The 15,017-nt window shown below is 41.1% G+C and overlaps 1 protein-coding gene across 1 annotated transcript; it reads right to left on the bottom strand.

The window, feature by feature from the left end:
• Window positions 1–1,266: 1,266 nt before the first annotated feature.
• On the bottom strand, window positions 1,267–4,924 carry ccdc71 (coiled-coil domain containing 71). Its single transcript, XM_073066320.1, has 2 exons — window positions 4,877–4,924; window positions 1,267–4,732 (listed from the first exon to the last, which is right to left on the bottom strand). The coding sequence occupies exon 2, from the start codon at window positions 4,669–4,671 to the stop codon at window positions 4,093–4,095; it is 579 nt and encodes a 192-aa protein (XP_072922421.1). The 5' UTR covers window positions 4,672–4,732; window positions 4,877–4,924; the 3' UTR covers window positions 1,267–4,092.
• Window positions 4,925–15,017: the final 10,093 nt, after the last annotated feature.

Raw genomic sequence — 15,017 nt, 5'->3', positions numbered from 1 at the left:
TTGCTCCTCCACCTGAAGGACTCATTGTGGTACAAAAGGCCATGGACAATGTTTGGCCAGCAGGAAGTCACACTAATGGTGGATGGTGCAGAGGTGCTCAATGAAGCAGTGCCCTAATTTATGACATTACTCACCTTTGACCTTTGAGTACCCAAAAGAAGAACCCAACAAACTTGCAGGTATAGTGGTGCCTTACCTGGAAGGACTGTTTGGGGCCCTGAAAAGAGGTGAGGGAGGAGGTGAATGGACAGGTGCTTTCAAGGATCAGTGCCGAAGGGAGATTAGTGGAGAGGGATGAATGGACAAGGGAACCACAGGGGGAGTGATCCCTGTGGAAAGCAGAGAGGGGCTTGGTAAAGATATGTTTAGTGATAGGATCACTTTGAAAATGGTGAAAATTGTGGAGAATGATGCGTTGGATGCAGAGGCTCGTAGGGAGCTAGGCAAGGACAAGAGGAATTCTATCACTGGTAAGGCAGTGGGAAGATGGGGCGAGCACAGATATTCCAGAAATGGAGGAGATGCGGGTGAGGGGAGTATCAATGATGGAGGAAGGGGAATCTAGTTCTTTGAAGGAAGTCATCTCTGATGTCCTGGAAAGGAAAAGCTGCATCCTGGGAACAGATGGAACAATGGAACGGAGAAAAGGGAACAGTATGTATGTATTTATTTATTTTACAGGAGACAGTGTCAGAAGAGGTAGAGTCAAGATAACTGTGTGAACTGGTAGGCTTATAAAAGATGTCAGTCAACAGTTTGTCTCCAGAAATGGAGATAGAGAGAAAAGGGAAGGTGTCAGAAATGGACCAAGTGGATTTAAGGGCAGGGTGAAAGTTGGAAGCAGAGTCAATAAACGAGCTCAGCAGGGCTGCATGAAGCAGAACCAATGCAGTCATCAAAGCAGCAGTGGAAGAGTTGGGCAGCATTACCAAAGAAGGCTTGGAACATGGACTGTTCCAAGTAGACAACCTCGATTCTGGAGAAAGTGGGAGGAGCTAAAGGAAAAATTGTTGGGGATTGAGGACCAGTCCTGTCAGGTGGAGGAGAACCAGTTGGTTCTTTTATTGAGAAAGAGGCAGAGAGCTTCAAGGCCTTGAAGATAAAAGTATATAGGGACTGGACATCCACTAATTCCGTGGATGCCATTCTAAACATTTCATGAGTGCAGTGGATGCAGGTTTTTCAAGAATAACCAATCAGCAGATAATGACGCACAAATAACCCAAATCTGGCATTTAGGTTTCAATCCTGAAAAACAAAATTACATTTCATTTAAAATAACTGTCATATTTATTCAACATTAAAAATTACACCATATACAAAAATGATACAAGAATTTACAGACCAAAGAAACATTTATTCAGACAATTGAGGTATTGGCATCAGAACATGTAACAGGAAAATATACCATAAAAATTAGGTTTAAATCACACCCTCCTATTGAGGGACTATAAGAAACACCTTTCTCAAGTTTAAAATACATTAAGATTTTTCTCTTCATCAAAAGAGAATTTCAAGTTTTGAAGCCCTGTTTATGCTAGTAATACTGTTTTACAACTCAAATTTCATTGTTACACAGGCTGAAAAGCAGTGTATTGGAAGATAAATGCTGAATTCTCTCAAGCCCAATTACATGAGATGATCAGAGCAGTGTATAAATAATCCCAGTGTACAATTCATCTCTCCATTTTGCCACTTCCAAAACCACCCAGTAGTCTATGATACACACAACAGTTGAAGGAAAATTCAGGATGCAAAAATCAATATCAGAGTACAACCATAACAACATAACTGAGTTGTACCTGAACTATTTTGATAGGCTCTAGAAGTTGTGTGTGAATAGGCAATCTAAAAAAAAAGTCACTCAAAACTAATTTTGAAATGGGAAGTAGGGTGTCAAGGATGAAACCTGCTCCCAAGAAGACCATGGGTCCTTCTTGGACATCTATTACACCCCCTGGGTATTAATTGTGATATTTTCCCCACTCTGGTCTTTTAATAAACTGATTGGTTTGTCATACTAACTTGCTATGATTTTGAACACAATTAAACAGCAACAATGTTTGTTATTGGTGGTGGTGTCAAGTTGTTCAATGCACTAATTCCACAAATTTTCATTTAATTAAAATCAAATATTTTAATAAATAAACCTTCCAATTATGCAACCTTTCTAATTTACTAATGCACTAGTACAATCACTGTACTTTGTAAAACAGCATTTCAGTAATTACAATGTACTCCAAGTCTATAAACGCACCATTTATACAAAATCTACTCAACTCCCAGAGTTGAATTTCTCGAGTTAAATGTCAAAAGCAGCACGAAACAAAGGGTAATTTTAAGTAGAGTTTTTACCTCTGATTCTAAACTGGTTTCCCCCTTAGGAATGCTGGCACAAGAATATTTCTCACTAGGTAGAACGATCCAAAATTGAATATAACCCAATCAATTTTGATTTCTGCAATTTTTGGGATTGTTTAAAATAATAACAACAAAATGCAGTTCAAATGTAAACCAGTTGTAGAAAATTCCATTTTAGTTTTGGCCTAGCTGATATTTGTCCACCTCCCACCTCCAGCCCAAAATAGGCACACTTTTGCAGGTGCAAACTGATTCAATTAAAAACATTCCTACATGATCAACACCACCATCACTTAGGAAATGGCCATGTATTGACTTTGATATTATCAAGTGAAAAACAATATACACTTTAATACATATAATGGTTAACAAGACTACCAAAGTTTCCAGATACATAATTTTTTTTAGCTAGAACACAAACTCAAGTCTTTTCAAAAACCCATTATTTCATGGATATGGAAAAAGCCATTACTATCACCAGCACATTTCCTCCATGTTTTCAAATTTGGTTGCAAAGGAAAAAAAAGGCCATTCTTTTCAACTCTCCTCCGGATCCTTTCTCACTAACAGAATCCATCATCCCCATTTCAGACGTTGGCATTTTCAAATCCTTATATTCCAGTTCCAAGAGAAGAGAAACTCCACCTGCACAAATTTCAAATTCATCACAGATTGTTCTCCATTCATCTATTCCAGTTTATAGTCTTTACACCCATGTCATCTTAAGGGGGTCATCAGTTGTATTGATTTAGGGGAAAGGAAAATCACCTTGATTTAATATGGTTATCCATCAGCCAAGATGTTGGAATTTGTACCTTTTACAAACTGTACCTAAATTAGCTATATTCATTATATCAATGATTTTTTTTATGATAAAGACTAATCTTTCAGAATTCATTGCATGAACCTCAAAGCACCATGTTTTATTCCATGGCAATGAAGTTTCCAAAGCTCCATCATAGCAGTTGGAGACCACAAAAACACAGCATCTACTTAGCATGTTGGCCAACCATCACAAATAGCAGTTTTCTAAACCTGCAGCATTTGTACACCGTAGAATAATAAGTGCCATGTTCAGCTTATTCTTCTAATCAAAAACAAGCCTTTCAAACCATAGAAGCTCAACTGGATGCACCATAATATTTTCCAATTCTTACTTCGCATTTGGACCCAAAATTAATCATGCTTTTGAGAAAGGACACCCAGTGAAGACCACACAAATAATCTCAATTCATGGAGATTATAACGCCTACAAGTACTCCAAGTTTCCCTTGCTGAATAATTAAATTACTAATGCAGGGTCCAATGATTACAAGTTAACCAAAGACAAAGGATCAATTCCAACCAGGTTCTGGATCCCTATCCTTGGATGTTTATGGTATCCCCTCAAGAGGCCAAGCTTTGTGACTTCAACACTTAACTAACGAAAATGTAAACTGGTAATTTAATCTTTGATCCTCTTCTTTTATCGTTACCAATTTCAGACGGGTTACGTGTCTACAATAACAATTGCAGGGGGAGGTAGCGAGATGTTAGAAGAAAATGGTGTGAGAGTTGGAACAGAACAAAACTGGTTCAACAAGTAATCAAGGTCAAAAATCAAAAAAGACACTCCCTGAAGCTTGTGTTTATCTATAAACATATTAAATGGGATCTGAATATAATAAGGATAAAAATACATTAAAATTATTTAATCCGACTTCAAAAAAGTCCCACAATTAGGAACTTAAATCACGCCACCCTCACAGGTCTTAATCGGATCACAGGGGACAAGTTTACTTTAAGAATTTTTTGAGCCCTTTGCCGTGCTTTGGAAACACTTTCATCGGAAGACGAATCTTCAACTTTTATGGTTGGAAAGGTAGTTAGCCTGAACGCAGCAGCGGCTTTCCGAGATAAGTTGCCTCGTAAAACCCTGCTCATAACCTGCGAAGGAGAGGTCTTTGTGGGGCAGCTTTTGCTTTTCTTGTTGACGGGCACCCCCGCATTGGTTCCCGCTTTCCTTTGTCTCCTTCGCCGACTCCTGGGCGCCCTCTCGGCGGTAGATTTAATTTCAGCCGTGGGCTTTGCTTCAGGTACCATGGAGCGGCACGAAGAATATCCGTACACATCCTTACTGCGGAGGATGACCGGGGAGAAACCTTCCTCCCTCATGCTGCACAGGAAGTCCCACAGTTCCAGCTCCGAGTTGTGAAAGTCATTGCACTTAGGCATGAAGATCTTGAGCGCATCCTCCAGCGCCTTTGTTCCTGCGAACACCATCTGCGATCTGGAGTAGACCACCCGCTCCTCGGCAGCGCATACCTCCATGGCCAGGGATAACCTGACTCTTTCCAATTCACTTGCCCAATGGAGCACGGCACTTCACGAGCTTCAGACGCACACGCATATATGTGAAGTCAAGAAAACAAAAAAAAAAATCAGCCACATAGAAACGCACACGCCCCTCGCTCCGAGCGTGGAGTGGGAGTTGAAAATACAACACACACGCACACACAAAAAAAAAGCCACTCACATTTCCTCAAGATGTCCCTGGGAAATGAGAAACGGCCCCATCCGCCGCCCATTTATAAATGGAGCCCTCCCAGTACGTCAGTTCAGTGACTCCACCCCGCCCCGCTCAACAGAAACAAAACAAGCCGCCCCAACACTCAGCGTTACAAGAGGGCACCACACCGTTTGTTTTCTGTACTGGGAGGGGTGGCCACCACATTGGGAAGAGTGAAGGAGACGTTTGGTGTTGGGTCCAGCGGCAGCACAGGCTTGACTGCTCAGGCAACATCTATGGGGAAACTGTGGGTAGCCACTGGCTAACTCGGGCGATCCAGATACCTTGCCTGGAATTAAAACACTGGGTTATCCCCCCAAGAGGCCACCGTATCAAAGCGAATTCCTACTGATGGCAACGCTGGGTCTGTTCCAAGTGAGATACGTGATCTCGCTGAACGCAAACCCACGGACTCCGCTTATTTTACTGGATATTTCAATCTGAGCCCAAGGGGATGAGAATTGGCTCTTCAATATGACTTCAGTTTGTCAAGGCTCTCCTGCATTGTATCTGAAGCCCAATCATTTGACCCAAAGGCTTTTCGGCGCGATTAATTCCCACTATTGCTTAGCATCATGGGAGTTTGTAGCAACCTACCCGAAACCACGTACGACTTTCAAAGAGAAACCAGATCTCTCAGCGCCCGTTTAATTGTCTATTTATCAATTTGCAACATTCTTATCCAAAGCTGTATCAGTTCTGACCAATCATTTTGAAATAATGTTTGCCAAGTTTTTCATTTATATTGAGCTTAAATTTTTGCTTCTAAAATGTCAATTTTGGTGCAATGGTTATACTTTCATAATTCTTATAGCACATCTTTTGTTTCTGGACCAAATACCAAACTTTCGCCTTGAACCTTAATTGGTTTCATCATTTGGTCACTCCTATTGTTCCACTCCATTACAGACTTTCCCTTTAATTACTTCCTTCTCTAGTTTGTTTTAAAAATGTTTGAAGCTCTGATGAAAGAGCTTATATAATAATATAAATTCTGGTTTTCTCTCATCACAGAAGCTGCCTGGTTTGCTAAGCATTTATAGTTTTTTTAACTGGGGAAAAGCTTGATCCATAAAGTTGGCGGATGATCAAACTAAAAACATTTTTTTAAATTGTTCATAATTTTCATTATCAAGTACCCTCCTTCTGACAGACTTCAACACTTGTAGTTTAAATACTTTCCATATCAGTAATATTTTATCAACTACATTTGTATATGATTAGTAGGGATGGCAGGGTGAAGACACTTCTCTACTAAGGGAGGTGTAAGTTCCTCTTTTCCTCCGCTAGGCCTGCTGGTCACCCTTGGGCAAGGTGCAGCTCCAGATTAGCCACTCCCCTCCCCGCCCCCGAATCAGGGTCACGTGAAGCCCTGGGAGTAGGTGGTGAATGGCCATATGTGTAGCTGGTGCATACCACAAATCCTGGTTATGCGATCACTGACACCAGGCAGATAGTCTCTGAAGAGTATTGATAATGGCTAGAGTCTTCCGTCAAGCAAAGACTCTGCCCAGAGGAAGGCAATGGCAAACCACTTCTGTAGAAAAATTTGCCAAGAAGAACTGTGGTCATGGAAAGATAATGATCACCCACGTCATACAACATGGCACATAATGAGGATGATGATGATGGTTAATAATTCTTTCTATTCTGAGTTGACAAACCCAACCAAAACAAAAATTAAAACCTGCATTGATCTCTGTGTTATTCCTTTTCCCGCAGATGCTTAACTGATTGAACCTGTCAGGCATCTTTGCTTTAGTTTCAGATTCCAGCATTTGCAGTTTTATTTGCTTTCTATTTATGTTATAATTTTGGCTCTGCATCTTAAATGTCTTCTGTTCATATCATGAGTGAAAACATAAAATGGGGAAATATCCAATAGAAAAGAATATTCATTAATTTGCACACCAGTAGTACAGGATTATGCTGATTCTACAGTCTGTCCAAGCTATTATTTTTTCAATTTGCATCATAGCCTTAACATACATTTGATCATCATCATTATGTACCGTGCAATATGACATGGGCAATCATGGTCACTCCATGACCACGAGTATTCTTGGCTCATTTTTCTATAGAAGTGGTTTGCCATTGTCTTTTTCTTTATTTACATGATGGTTGACCCCAGTCATTATCAATACTCTTCAGAGATTGTCTGACTGACATCAGTGGCCACCCAACCAGGACTTGTGATTATGCGCCAGCTGCTCATACGGTCATCCACCACCTGCTCCCATGGCTTCATGTGACCCTGATCAGGGGGCTAACAGGTGCTACACCTTGCCCATGGGTGACCTGCAGGATAGCGGAGGGAAGGAGCACCTTACATCTCCTTTAGTGGAGACATATCTCCAACCCACCACCCAAGACTTACATTTAATTAATTTAAATTTTAGATTTTATATTTAATGAATTTAAATTTTAAAATACTAGATCACTTTGTATGTTTGTGCAGATCACTGGACAACAATGCAGAATCAATTATAGGTTTATGGCTATATTTGCAGAGGATAAATCAACTTGTTAATGGTAGTGAGAATTTTAGATATAAAATGGAAAAGATAAGCCACTAAAACTAGCATGAAGTTGTTAAAATCAAATTAAATTTACCTAACAGGATTAATTTGTTTTCTAAGAAAAGATGATGAGAATAGGGTAATTGATGTGTACATGAACTTTCAGAAGTAATTTGATAAAAGATACCACATTATAGACTTCCAATCAAGTTAAAGGAACAATGACAGCATAGGGGCATAATTGTCTATGAGACAAAAAGCAGAGCAGTGGTGCATGTTTTACAGAATCAAGGGGATTTTTTTCACTCATTGCATGACATAAAAATACAGCACCAAGATATTCAGAACCAAATAAAATTATAAGATAAAGCAAAATTCTAAATTATATAACCGAGCTGCTGCTCTTTCAGAAACTATCTGAATGGGCTCCTTTGCTGCTCTGCTGAAAGTGAGGATGTCCTTTGGTTTGTTCAATTGAGCAGTGCCAAGAATTTGTGTGCTCCTGAGAACTGGTTTTTTGATATACTCCGTATGCGAGAATAAAGTTAAATTTACAGATTAAACAAAGCTTGGAAATGTAGTGAACATCTTGAAGGATGGTAACTACAGAACGACTTGGTAAATTGGGGAGAAGCATGGCAGATAAAACACAACATAAGAAAATCTTATATAATATACTTTTGGAGGAATAATGAAGAGCAGCCATATTAGTTAAATGGCATAATTTTTAAATTTTGCAGGAAAAATTGATATGTGTGTACACAAATATTTGAAGATAGATGATCCTTTCTGAGTGTCTTTGACCTGAAATATTATTTGTTTTCCACAGGCGCTATCTGTTCAAAGCTCAAAGTCTAAAGTAAATGTATTATCAAAGTACATGTTTTACTACCCTGAGATTCATTTTCTTGCAGGCATTCACAGTAGAACAAAAGAATCGATGAAAACTATGCACAGAAACTGACGAACAACCAATATGCAAAACAAGATGAACTGTGCAAATACAAAAAAAAATAAATACTGCTGAGAACATGAGTTATAGAGTCCTTGAAAGTGAGTCCATAGGTTGTGTAATCAGTTCAGTGCTGAGGTAAGTGATGTTATCTACATTGGTTCATGAGCCTGATAGCTGAAGTGTAATAACTATTCCTGAACCTGGTGGTATGGGACCTAAGGCTCCTTTACCTCCTTCCTGATGGCAGCAGTGAGAAGAGAATGTCCTGGACTCTGGGGGTCTTGGACGATGAATGCTGCCTTCCTGAAACAGCACTGCTCGCAGAGGTGTTCAACGTTGGGAAGAGCTTTTCCTTTGGTGGACTAGGCTGGAACCCCAACTTTTGATAGGCTTTTCCATTCTTGGGCACTGATATTTCTATAACACTCCAGATTGCAACCAGTCAGGATACTGCCCACTGTGGATCTACAGAGATTTGTCACAGTCTTTGATGAAATGCTGAACCTGCACAAACTTCTAAGAAAGTAGAGGTGTTGACATGCCTTCTTTGTAATGACACCTACTTGCTGGCCCCAGGACAAATCCTCCAAAATGATAATGCCAAGGAATTTAAAGTTACTGACCCTCACCACCTCTGATCCTAATGAGTACTGGCTCATGGGCCCCTGGTTTCCTCCTCCCGTAATCACTAGTCACCTCTGTGGTTTTGCTGATGTTGAGTGAGAGGCTATTGTTGTAGCACCATTTTCATTTTTCCATCTCCCTCCTGTATGCCAATTCATCACAACCTTTGATTCGACCAACAACAGTGGTCTTGTCAGTAATCTTAAATATGGCACTGGAGCTGCAGTTAGCCTCACAGTCATAAGTATGAAGTGAGTAGAGCAGGGGGCTGAGCACACAGTGTGCAGTGCACCTTTGCTGATAGTGATTGTGGAGGAGATATTATTACCAATCAGAACTGACTGGGATCTGCAGGTGAGGAAACTGAGGACCCAGTTACACAAGGGGGTATCGAGGTCTAAGCCTTAGAGGTTATTGACAAGTTTTGAGGGGATTGTAAAGTTGGATGCTGAACTGCATACAATGAAAAGCATCCTGAAGTAGACATCTTCACGGTCCAGATGTTTCAGAGCTGTCGTTGACCTGATGTGACTGTAAGCAAACTGGAGCAGATCCAAGTCACTCCTCATGCAGGATTTGATATGCTTCATGACCAACCTCTCAAAGCACTTCATCACAGTGGACGTAAGTGCTACTGGGCGACAGTCACTGAAGTGTGTTACCACGTTCTTCTTGGGGACCAGTATGATTGAAACCTGCTCGGAGCAGGTGGGTACTTTAGGCTGCCAAAGCAAGAGGTTAAAGATGGCAGCAATCTAACTAGTTGATCAGCATAAGTTTCCAGTACTCGGCTCACTGTGTACTGAGTGCACAATCTGGCACTGTCTGGGCCAGATGCTTTCCGTGGGTTCATCTTCCTGGAGGGTGCTCTTAGGTCGGCTTCAGAGACTGAAATCACAAGGTCGCCGGGGGCTGTGGGAGTTCATGAAGGTCAGGGTGAGCAACAAAGGCACTGAGCTCATCTGGGACTGAAACCTTGTTATCACATATTTTGTTTGGTTTTGCTTCGTAGAAGGTGATAGCCCTGCCACAGCTGTCGATCAGCCTTCTGTGATTCAAGTTTGGTCTGCAGAGTATTTCCAGTATTTTGTTTTATTTCAGATTTCCACCATCTGCAGTTTTCTTTTATTTTTAGTCTTTGAAGATTGTGGGACAGGTTGAGAAAGCATTTAAAAAGATATGTAGTGAGTCCTTGGCTTTTATATATAGGACCGTGTAAAAACAAGGACATTTTGCAATGTGCAGTGGTGAAAGCAGATCTAACAGCAACACTGAAAAGAATATTGGTTAAATACTCAATCATTCACAATGCTATGAGATGACATAGTGATGTGAGGTTGAAGAACTGGCATAAATATTTTGAACTGAAATGCCTCATGTCTGATTTTCTGATAACTATATTTTATTGCTTAAAATGGTATCATTGACCTAGCTTGTTCACAATCAAGAAAGTTATAACTCCTACATTCAAATCTCCAAGATACTTCATGAACAATACAAATCAGTTGCCAGATTACTACATTTGTAAAGACTAGGAAACTGATTACTGGTTACATACACTTGGTGCCCACTTTATTAGGTACAGGAGTGGAATTGTGCGTGGTATTCCGCTGTAGTAGTCCATCCACTTCAGCGTTTGATGTGTTATGGATTCAGAGATGCTCTTCTGCACACTACTATTGTAATGTGTGGTTATTTGAGATCCTGTCACCTTCCTGTTGGTTTGAACCAGTCTAACCAGTAAAGGTCATTATCAACTGACCTCTCTCATTAACAAGGTGTTTTTCAACCACAGAACTGCTGTTCACTGAATGTCTTTTGATTTTGCACCATTCTTTGTAAACTCTAGAAACTGTTGTGCGTGGAAATCCCAGGAGCTGTGCAGTTTCTGAGATACTCAAACCACCCCGTCTGGCACCGACAATCATTTTCCGGTCAAAGTCACTTAGATCACATTTCTTCCCCATTCTGATGTCTGGTCTGAACAACAACTGAATCTCCTGACCATGTCTGCATGCTTTTATGCATTGAGTTGCTGCCACGTGATTGGCTTATGAGATATTTGCATGAACCAGCAGATGTACTCCATGATTGCAGAAGGCACGCACTGATCTTCCAGGTGACCACTCATTCCCTCCCTCATCCTCGTAACATGCTTGGAGGTTAACAGGCTATTGCATCTTGTGTCTTCATGTGGTAAGTAGCACAGCGATCAAGGGGGAGTAGATGGTCCATGTTAGATAGAATAAGCAGCAGGGATATAAGAACAATAAAGAGAGGTGGAATAGATCTAATAGGTTTGTTCTGATGGAGCGTTCATGGACCTGATAGGCTGACTGGCCTTCTCACTTTCAAGGACTCTTCATCTCATGTGCTTGATATATATTGCTTATTAATTTATACTGTTGTTTCTTCTGTTTACATTTGCACAGTTTGTTGTTTACTGCACTCTGGTTGAGCGCTCTAGTTGGGTGCTCTTTCACTGATTCTGTTATGGATACTATTCTATAGATCTGCTGAGTATGCCCACAAGAAAATGAATCTCAGGGTTGTATATGGTGACATATGTGTACTTTGATAATAAAATTTACCTTGAACTTCTGTTTTGTAATAAGCAAGTGATTATGCAGGCCTTCAGTAGTAAAACTAACATAAGATGGAATAACTTGCTGTGCAAAATACATCATTAATATAATGTTGCAAATATCTTTGTCTGTCATGATCATTCATTCTGTGGCAATAGCAATATCAAGGAACACCAGAGAATGCTAACAACAGACATTACCATATGTGATGTCATCAGCTCATGGGTGGTTGTGGTTGAGTGTACAGTGAAGAATTGCCTGTGCACCAGCTGGTTATTATAATATTGGCAGGAAGCATTGTATTGTTCCTTTCATTTTGGGTCAGCAAGTTTGGTGGGAAGGAAAAGGGCGATTTGTTTATTCAGTAATTTGTAGAGAGGAGATTGGAAGGTAGAATTAATATATTCATCAAATCATTGAATTTGGTGCAAGAGACAGAAGGGATCTATTTATTAGTTTTTTTATGGAGAGAAAATCAGAATTCGGAGAATGACAGTTGCTATGGTTACAGGAGTGCTCACTGGTGCTGAGAGCAAAACCACAGCTGTGTAATGCTTTTTTTTTCAACTGTGGATGGCTCATGGGAAAGTAGTTCCAGTTGGGTTGTATGGAATAAATTTTACACACCACGGAGATGAAGTAGCTTCTATATGTCATATGGTTGTAGCAATCAACTGGAAAATACAAAGTAGGTTGTGCTGAGATCAAAAGGGTATGGAAACTCAATTCATAAATGGATCATGTGTGTGATTAGACTCAATATAAGAAAAGTCTTGCTTCCAGAGTAGAAACATGATGAGAAACTTTTAAAAAAAACTATATCTGACTGGCTGAAAGAATTTTTCTGTTTATTGCATCAGTAATAATTACAAATATGAAAGTGAAAATGAAGAATTTAGTTTGCAGATTTCAGTCAAAGAAGTCAAGTTGATGACTTGCTCATATATGTTTATACTTGTTTGGAAAATAGAATTGTGTAGAGCTAAGAATAAAATACCACTAATGAAAAATAATAGAGAAGATACAGTCTGTGGCCACGCTATTACGCACCTTCTGTAAAGTGGCCACTGAGTGCATGCTCATAGTCTGCAGTTGCTGTAGCACATCCATTTCAAGTTTCAAAGTGTTGTGCATACAGAGATGTCCTCTGCACAACACTGTTGTAACGTGTGGTTACTTGAAGTATTTTTGCCTTCCTGTCAGCTTGAATCAGATGGCCATTTTCCTCTGACTGCTCTCATTAACAAGACATTTTCGCCCATGGAACTGAAACCCACTGGATGATTCTTTTTGTTTTCGCATTAAACTCTCTGTAACCTCTAGAGACTGTTGTGTGTGAAAATCTCGGAAGATCAGCAGTTTCTGAGATACTCAAATCAGCCCGCCTGGCGCCAACAATCATTCAAAGTCACATTTCTTCCCCATTCTGATGTTTGGTCTGAACAACAACTGAATCTCATGACCATGTCTGCATGCTTTTATGCACTGAGTTGCTGCCACATGATCTGTGGATTAGATAACTGCATTAATGAGCAAGTGTACATAATAAAGTGGCCACTAAGAATAACGCAGTGTATTTTTTACATAACTTTTACCCATTGCAGCCAAAATGATAGAGGGAGGGAGCCTTTAAGGTAGTGAACTGCCTGATCCTCAATAATGTTGAACTGCTTGAATACTGTTGGACAAGAATAGAGTATTTGAACCTTGAGGTTGGTGGAAAGTGTTTGGAAAGTCAGCAGGTGTGGTCCCTTCCTGCAAGGTACCCGAATTCTGCCCAGCTTTTGTAGCCATTGCATTTATATAGCTGGTTAAATATTTGCTGAGTGTTGAAGACTCAGAAAGAGTAGAATCACTGAACATCAAGGTAAAATGGAAGGAAACTCTGATGCTGGAGGGCCTTCACCCAGCATTTTTATGCTTTATGCAAAATACCTGTCATTTTGCAGCCATATACTCTAGTCGTTGTTCAGGCTTGCTGGATGCAGGCTGTGCTGCTTCATTTTATGAATTACAGATAAGGTTTAACATGCTACCACCTACCACCCCACCAGCCTCCGGATCCAACACATTATCCTCCACAACTTCTGCCACCTTCAACAGGACCCCACCACCCAGCACATCTTTCCCTCCCTACCCCTCTCAGCTTTTCGCAGGGATCATTCCCTCCGCGACTACCTGGTCCACACGTCCCTCCCCACAGAATTCCCACCTGGCACTTATCCCTGCAAGAGCAAGTGCTACACCTGTCCCCATACCTCCCCCCCCCCTTACCACCATTCAGGGCCCCAGACAGTCCTTCCAGGTGAGGCAACACTTCACCTGCGAGTCTGCTGGAGTCGTCTATTGCATCCGGTGCTCCCGGTGCAGCCTCCTCTACATCGGCGAGACCCGACGCAGATTGGGGGACCGCTTCATCGAGCACCTCCGCTCCGTCCGTCACAATAGACAGGACCTCCCGGTTGCCACCCACTTCAACTCTGCCTCTCATTCCCATCTAGATATGTCCATACATGGCCTCCTCTACTGCCATGATGAGACCAAACAGGTTGGAGGAGCAACACCTCATCTACCATCCGGGTAGCCTCCAGCCTGGTGGTATGAACATTGAATTCTCCAATTTCCGGCAATTCCCTCCCCCTCCCCCTATCCCAGGTCCCTCTCTGCCTCTCTCCCCTTTCAACTTTCTGCTTCTTTATCTCTACAGTTCCTTCATGCTTATCCCCTCCCCCCTTTATCTTTCCTCTGATTGGTTTTCCACCTGGCGCCTCTAGGCCCTACCCCCCTCCCCTATCTCTATTACTGGGCTTTGGCCCTCTCTTCCCCCCCCCCCCCCATTCCTGATGAAGGATCTCGGCCCTAAACATTGGCTACTCTTTTCTCACGGATGCTGCCTGGCCTGCTGAGTTCTTCCAGCGTTGTGTACATATTCTTTGATCCACAGCAGCTGCAGTTGTGTTTCTGAGGTTTAACATGCTACTGCACAATCATCAGTGAGTGTCCCACTTCTGACCTTGTGCTGGAAGGTCATTTATGGAAAAAAGGCCTGGAGCTGAACTGTTCAGTCTCCAATAGCCATGAGTCACAAATGATTTCCATAAAAACCTCAAAATTAAAATCTTCTGTTCATTCTTCGGTCCTCATTCATCCTAATAGCATTATCCATGGTATTGTTTGTAAATAGGTGTTGGTGAGATGCTCACACACTTGCTCACAGACAGTGAGCATGAGGTGTGCACAAAATAACCACACAACGGAGAAAATCTGCATGTGGAAAAAAAAGAAGTACCACAGGAAATGATAAGATCTGAGAAGACAGGAAAAGAATTAATGCAGTAGTGATCAGACTCAGAAAGAACCAGGGTTATGCTGAAGTCAAGACGAGTGCTGAAAAATACCAGGTCTAAAGCTGAATATGTCACAAG

Source organism: Hemitrygon akajei, chromosome 14, assembly GCF_048418815.1.
Source record: "Hemitrygon akajei chromosome 14, sHemAka1.3, whole genome shotgun sequence".
In the NCBI taxonomy this organism is placed as follows: domain Eukaryota; kingdom Metazoa; phylum Chordata; class Chondrichthyes; order Myliobatiformes; family Dasyatidae; genus Hemitrygon; species Hemitrygon akajei.
Note: the sequence above shows the minus strand (reverse complement) of the source record. Positions and strands in the feature narration are given on the sequence as shown.